The sequence below is a fragment of the Nicotiana tabacum genome, chromosome 22, assembly GCF_000715075.1.
Source record: "Nicotiana tabacum cultivar K326 chromosome 22, ASM71507v2, whole genome shotgun sequence".
Classification (NCBI taxonomy): Eukaryota; Viridiplantae; Streptophyta; class Magnoliopsida; order Solanales; family Solanaceae; genus Nicotiana; species Nicotiana tabacum.
The window spans coordinates 230143744-230151305 of NC_134101.1; the positions used below are offsets into that span (position 1 = coordinate 230143744).

General features: G+C 36.8%; 1 protein-coding gene across 1 annotated transcript; it reads right to left on the minus strand.

Moving 5' to 3' along the window:
• Positions 1 to 454: 454 nt before the first annotated feature.
• Positions 455 to 7360, minus strand: LOC107830232 (serine/threonine-protein kinase Nek5). The gene is made up of 14 exons (XM_016657734.2): positions 6541 to 7360; positions 6374 to 6440; positions 5435 to 5500; positions 5299 to 5345; positions 5141 to 5186; positions 4908 to 4988; positions 4779 to 4821; positions 4653 to 4702; positions 3847 to 3928; positions 3580 to 3629; positions 3404 to 3477; positions 3116 to 3167; positions 2421 to 3032; positions 455 to 2156 (listed from the first exon to the last, which is right to left on the minus strand). The coding sequence occupies exons 1-14, from the start codon at positions 6636 to 6638 to the stop codon at positions 702 to 704; spliced, it is 2823 nt and encodes a 940-aa protein (XP_016513220.1). The 5' UTR covers positions 6639 to 7360; the 3' UTR covers positions 455 to 701.
• Between the last annotated feature and the right edge of the window lie 202 nt (positions 7361 to 7562).

Here is a 7562-nt window from a genome sequence, read left to right on the forward strand (position 1 = left end):
AAAAAAGAATCTCTTTTTATGGTCAAACCTTATTCAATTCAATTAGATTCGAACTTTGACTGACTAAGTGAAGTGACTAGTGAAGATTCACCCAAAAAAAAAGTGACTAGTGAGGTTAAAGTATTAAAGTAATGGAATAATACATAAATACCCTCCTATATTTGCCCCGCATATTCAGTTGCACACTTTGCGGGGTCACTTTTACTTTGAGGGAGTCCTATAACCCGTTAAATTTAAAATAATTTTAAAGTCTTTAACTCTCCTATGTATACAATATAATGAATGCATCCGGGTGCACCCACACCTATTGGACACTATATATTCACCAACTATTTTGATCTATATACACAGTATAATTTTTCAATCAGCCTGAGCTCCGCCTCCGCTTGTGCCCAACATCAAATATGAGAAAACGTTGGACTTATTTATGTCAGACAAAAACAGGAGAACATAATATATGAAAATGTCTATTAACAATAGTGTTTAAACACATCCTTACATTTCACAGATCAAAAGATTTATTCAAGTTTCTATCTATCTATTTACAATTACTAAAGTGAAAGAATTACATAAATACTTATGAGAAAAAGGAAGCTAAGCACCTCCTTTAAGTGCTCCTCTTCAACAATTCAATAGGAAGTTGAATGACCAAAAAAATAAAGAAAACAAGTATATCTGCAAATACCAATCTGCAGAACAGATCATGAATTTCGTGCAGATTCGTCAAGCATCATTCCTTTCAGACTCTTGGCCAACCAAATAGCCGTCTCCCTCGGTGAAACCTTGTTTTTGCCGAAAGGTTTTAGAACGACAGCAAGCTCTTCTAATCTGTCTTGCTCCAGTAAGTCAGCAGATAATTCTAATAGTCCTTCAAGTGCATCTGCCCTTTGTCTAAAAGACTTGACATCTAACGTTTCCTTTACCGGCCTTTCCTCCTCTGCAGCCGGTTCTGAAGAATCTATTCTTGGTGCTGAAGAGGTTGGAGTGCTGTTGTTTCTTACGTCCATCTCCTTATTATGGACACCAATCACCGATTCAGCAAAAGTAGAAGCATTTGGAGTGCCATGAGAACCTAGACTGTCGATATCAATTTCATCTCTTACCACATTTATCAGTTTCCCAACATCAGCACCTGTCTCCATAGTGTCTGCTGCTGGCTGTTCACAACCAACTCGGAAACTACTGTGTCGAATGACATGTATGACGCCGTCAGAAGCAGCTGGTTTTTCAAGAACCATATTCTTTGGAACAACCGTCGTTAGTCCCTTCTCTGACGACAAATTGTTTTGAGGTGAAAAAGGAGGGAGTGAGGGAGTAATGCTTTCGGTCGGAGAGCATAAGAGTTCCTTTGTAATAAACTTGTCATCACCATCGGTTTTTGAGGCACTGTCTGAGTGAGGAAGACTAGTTTGACTCAATGGAACAAGAGGAGCAGTGGGAGAGGCAATTTCTGTTGTCGAGGATGACAACTTCACCATAAACTTATCGTCCCCAAGGGAGGCCGAAGTGGGGTCTGATTTCTGATTGCAAGCACCAACATCCATAATGTGATGAGGCTCCTCAACCTTATCGATGGAGCATGGTTCAGAATTCTTGTTATCAAGGGTTTCCCCTGAAGCAAAAGCAATCTCCGAGAGAGATGAGTTAGTGGTTGACCAGGAGGGCCTTGATCTTGTGGTCTCAGTTTCAGTAGCTCTTTCGTGACTTAGGAGCATCTGTTCGGTCAAATTTATAAAAGGAGGAGTTGTTGCGTCGTCACAAAGTTCAAATCCTTGAATTGATACATAAGAAGAAGCAGAAATGCTACTCTCCGCCTGCGTTTCTTTTGAAGCTCCTAATGAAACCTTTCGAGAATGTTGCACACAATTCTTTATAGCATGTTTATGGCAGTCATCGGGTGTAGAATCAGGAATCGTTTCAGGACACGGGGAATTGTCGCCCGGACCAGACTTAACATTATTGTTAAGAATATTCGGGGCATCATGCCCCACTTGTTTCATCCTTCTGGGAAATGAGGGCCGTCTAATCAGGTTAGGAGGTGTACGCAGTCTCAGCTTTGCAGGAAATCCATCTTCAGCAACGTGCTTTGAAGGACCAGAGGGAGAGATACCCTCATGTCTAGGTTTAGTCTTGGTACTGGACTCAATGGCAGGCAACTGCAAGGAAAGAGGCATTAATTAATTATAGGGATTTTTTCATTTTTGGCCCGTTGGCCGAAATTAATTACGGGCGCTAGCCCAAATATACAAAAACATATTGATTACGGATATTACATGTATATTTATACTTGATATACAAAACTTATACATTTGCCTGTTATTATTTTTTAGGGCGGCCAAAAAATGTAATTATCCCTTAATTAATTATACAAACCAATAGGCAAATACTACTGGAGATAAGAGATTGAATGGCTAAATTACCTGATGCTTTAAAGTATGCGGTCCGTGATTCCTTTTTGTCGTATCACATCCAGTCTTTGCTGATACAGGAGATGGCGTCTCTGCATTATGTTTAGAAGTAGGAGTAACTGAACTTGGTTTTGGGATCTTTGGTGATGTTTCGATGTGAGCTTTCTGTGCACCTGAACCGCCAACTTTAGCTCGGTTGCCCCTCATCGGGGAACTATGCTCTCTCGTTTTTCCTTCTTTCATAGCCAGCACGATACTTTTTATTGTTTTAGGTTGCTTAGCTTCTGCATCACATCTCCTCTCTTCATCAATAATGTTCTTAGATTCATAGTCATCTGTATCTTCAGGAAAGATATCAGCTCCGTGATTTTCGTCAAAGGAATGAGGTTGCTCAAAGTCCATATCGTCGTCAACAAATGCAACATCTATATCAGTGCCCTTATTATCATAATTGGAAGCCCTGCTACAAGAACTTGTACTACTTTGGCTTTCCGCCATGTTCTTTCTAGAGTCACGACCAGTAGCGACAGGTTTTTCAATATGATTTGCCACGCGAGTAGTAAAGGATGGTCGGTATTGCTCAACATACGGCAGCAAATACGGGTGCTTTAGGAGCTCAGAAGCCTGAAAAGGTTGAAGTCAAATGATTGAACTACGTATTATTCCGACGCAAAAGTTATGGAAGAATAAATCCTTGGTAAGCTTACACTGGGACGATGCTCGGGATTCTTTCTTAGCATGCCTTTAATAAGTGTTTTCCTGTAAAAACAATATATAACAATATTCAATATGCTAAATTACATTATAAGTGTAATAGGAGAAAGTTAAATCAAGAGCAGTTTGTTGAAAATTTACTAAAAGTTTGGAAAAGAAAATTGAAAAAATACGCGATAACATTTGCCATAAGGATTAGAAGTACACACAATTTCGTGTTTCATAGTGATTAAATTTGATTCAAACATAAAGCAATTGTGACAAACAAATGGCAGACTTACAAGGATGGAGAATAACAAGATGGCAGAGGCCCAATGGACGACCGATTAATCTTGCTTATTAATCCAGCCATGTCCTGAATCATTATCAAGATTACATTTTCAGTCCAATTAGTATGAAGCTCTAAACTTGAAGGAGGGGAATCAAGGAAAAGAAATAGATTAGAGTAGAATCTTACAAATGCTTTAAATGCAGGGCGATAAGCAGCCATTTCATACATACAGCAGCCTGGTCAAAAAATGAATGACTTTAATCCGCAGAAGCTAATAATAACATTTAAAACATAGTGCACGACACTCAAGCCAATAAGTGTAAGATTAATAGTTAGTATCCTCACCAATGTGCAATTGGTACTTTATACATTGTGACTTCAAATTCTAAAAGCATCGCCTTAATATAAATGCACTACTCTGATGGAGAGTATAAGGTATAGAAAACTGCATACCTAGGGACCAAATATCTGACTTAAAACCATAAGGAATATCCGCAAGAAGTTCAGGGCACATGTAATTGGGAGTTCCAACTACCTGGAATATGAAACAAAAATATATCATCAGCTTTCTAAACAAGTATCTTCTATCTTTACTTATTGCACAACTACTTGTAACAGACGGGTGGGTTGGACTCTTCATCCTCGGTTTGTATTTTCTCCGTTCAGAGTGAAAATGTTTAAAACAAACTTCCAAATTTATTTAGGTATTTGAAGCGCAGACACGCGTTAAATCATTTTCAAGCCCAAATGCTTCATCTAAAACACACTAAGCACGTTATGATATTTTATAGTTGTTTTATCACCAGAACAACAAATCCTGAATATTTTCGTTTAATCGGGATTTTGAACTTCCAAAAGATGGATAGCACTTGAGTCAAAACTCGAGAGAAATCAAAAGTGGCGTGTATATGTCGGTAAACAACAACATATCCTATATAATATGTCAATACATGTGATGTGTCTGCTCTCTTCGAGTACTAACTATTTATGTTGAAATAATTAACCAAAAGTAGTATTGCCCTATTCAATATATCTATTCAACATCATATCCTAGACACCTGAGAACGTCACCCAATTTTCTCTCTACACTTTTCTACAGGTGCAAGCTACAATATGTAGCGCTATCAAAAGTTCCAATAGTCTCCATTAACCAAATAATTCTAATAATGGGAATGTAGAATGCAAATTTTTGCATTTCATTGGATGGTATATCCAAATTAGACAGTAAATAAAAAAGAAGTATGTATATCGGAAGTTACCGAAGAAGCCAAGTCATCTGCTTTCAATGTTTTTGCAAGCCCAAAATCCCCTGCAACAAAGAGTATTGCCGAAATAAGAATTGCATTCATCTCAAGTTCAGTAAAAAGAAAGTGCACTGAACTTACCAAGGCGAACATCTTGTTCCTTGGTGAGAAAGATGTTTGAGCACTGCCACAACAGGTTGTAAAAATTACCTTAGAAAATAAGGAGATAACCTTAAATGTAAACATATTGACAAATATTGAAATACATACTTTAAGGTCACGGTGCAGCACATAATTTGAATGCAGATATTCTACTGCCAATAGTAGTTGAGTGAACCAGTTCAGAAGTTTCTGCAAGGGGAACATTTACTTGAACAATCAACAAACAAAAACGGCAAGAAATTGAAATCTATTCTAGATAAATTATACAGTACCTCCTACAATCCAAATTTATAACTAACATGTCTCATTCGAATTATTAGCTTAATAATCTATGGACATACCTCTTCCGGAAAATATTGACCATTTTGTTTCTTCATCAGTTCAGCCCTATCAAAAATGTTTTATTAAAGGGGGGAAGCAAAGACTTGAAACCCTTGTTTACCAGTTAAAGCACTAATAACAGAAAACTATGTCAACATGAATTGTTCAAGAAACTTACATATCGCCACCTTCGCAATAGCCAGTAACAATGCAAACATAGCAGCCCTGCATTTACGATCAACAAAGGGCAAATAATTACATTATGTACAAAGAAGTTAAGTCCGACTCACTGGCAAAAACTTCACGTCTTTCACCTTCTCTACCCATGCTTCCTTGAATTCAACAATAAATGGATGTTGAATCCGTGCAATTAACGCCATCTGCACATCAAAATCTGGATTACATCTACGTAGAAAATCTTGAGCATATATGTATTCATGTAATGCGTACGCAGACCTTATCCCTGCCCCGATAGGGCAGAGAGGCTATTTCCGATAGACATCCCACAAACACTAAGACGCAAATGAAATCACGATCAGATAAACAAATATACATGCAATTGACAAACATGTAATGTATCTCGAAAAGCTTAAGGAGAAATGAACTAAAGCAACAAGTGCAAGTATTCTTCACGAAGTTTCTAATATCTCCAAGAATAGGACAATGTCAAGTCTAGAATCTCAATAAACTGATACCGGAATACAATCAACGGGCTATCACAGCAAGAGAAGATCAAGTAAAAGCAGAATCTTGAGCTAGCTTTTACGGTTGAATTAGGTCCAAAGTCCATTTTTTATCATGGTATCAGAGTCAGGCCCTCCCAGTTCTTATTTCACCTGATGTTGGGCCCCCGTATTATGTTGTCCACCCTCTAATTGTCCGCCCTAGGCATGCAGGGGAGTCCGTAGTCCCACATCGGTTGGATGGGAGGCAATTTGTCTCGTCTTGGACAATCCTCGCCCCTTGAGCTAGAGTTTAGGGTTGAGTTAGGCATATGGTATATTTCTTTAACAGTTTTCAAGAACCCTTCAGACACTCAATGAACAGTCCAACAAAGTATGAAATCAAACAAAACATAGAAGTGGAAGTCAAACTCAATAGTAACTAACCTTATACTACTATTCAAAAATTTGGGAGGAAAAGGCATTGTATTCAACAAATCAAGCTAAAGAATCTTTTCTTCTTTGAGTAACTCAAACAGAAAAGGGACATAAAATATAATCATTAACCAACAAAAAAGAATAAAAATCTACCTCTTGATGAGCAGATCTCCTGCATCTCTCTGTTTGTCGAGCCAAACGGATCTTCTTTAACACATACCTATCAATTAAATAAACCCCACAAAGAAAATTTTACAAACCAAATCAAACTACAGAAATTCAAAGCACATATTCAGGTAAAAATAAAAATTATAGTTTACTTTTTTCTCTCCTGTTTGTGATGCACTAGAATAGCTGCACCAAATGCTCCACGCCCAATCTGTTCCATGATCTCATATTGATCCATTCTTGATTCCATCTCACAAATTGCCCTTTTGAAATGTGTTCAGTAAAACTTGCTTTCGACTAGGACCATGTATACATATGCAAACAAAAATTCTAAAAAAGAGTACAATATACTGAACTCATTCTGAATTCACTGACTCTAAATCTTGAATCTGTCAAATATAATGACAAAATGAGAGACAGTAAAATTAAATCAATCACTGTACATTTTCTTCATTCAGTCAAACCCCACTCTAATATTTTGGATCAACAGCAACTACTCCTACCCATTTGCAGATAAATTCCAAAGAAAAAGCAATACCCCAAAAAAGATATACACACAAAGATTGCTACTTTAATCAAAGGTAGGTAAGATTTAAACCCAAATGGCTTTTTGGGGTTTCAAGAAATGACATTTACACTACAAAAATTACTTCCTTAACAACATATATACGTAAAGTTTGAATCTTTATACGGCACGCAAGTTGACCCAAACACCACCGTCACAAAAAGTACGAATCTTTATCCAAGATTGGTAAGATTGGAATCAAAATGGCCTTTTTGGGTACTCAAGAAATGAGATTGACAGTACAAAATTTACTTCTGTATCAAGATATATGCACAAAGTTTGATTCTTTATCCAAGATTGGTAAGATTGGAATTTAATTGGCCTTTTGGGTATTGGGAAAAGGAAATTTAGGGGGTCTCTTTTAGGTGCTGAGTCAAAATAGAATGAGAAAAAAGGAAAGTGGCTGAGCTTTGGGGTGCGTGTGTTTTTCCTCTTTTTATTTTATTTTTTATTTTAGCATTATTTTTTCGTCTCAAATTATTTATCTTAATTTCTGAAAATAGATATCTCAATTTAATTACGATACATTTATTTTAATTTATTTGTTATTTTAGAAGTTCAAAATAAAACTAATTATTATTTTTTATTTTACCCTTAATAATAATTATT

Excerpts from the sequence above, each read along its gene's own strand:
- LOC107830232 (XM_016657734.2), bottom strand. The coding sequence starts at position 6,638 with ATGGAATCAAGAATGGATCAATATGAGATCATGGAACAGATTGGGCGT. Across the intron at positions 5,501-6,373 it reads GGAGATCTGCTCATCAAGAG|ATGGCGTTAATTGCACGGAT; the intron begins GTAGATTTTTAT and ends TTTGATGTGCAG. Across the intron at positions 4,703-4,778 it reads GGAACAAGATGTTCGCCTTG|GGGATTTTGGGCTTGCAAAA; the intron begins GTAAGTTCAGTG and ends TCTTTGTTGCAG.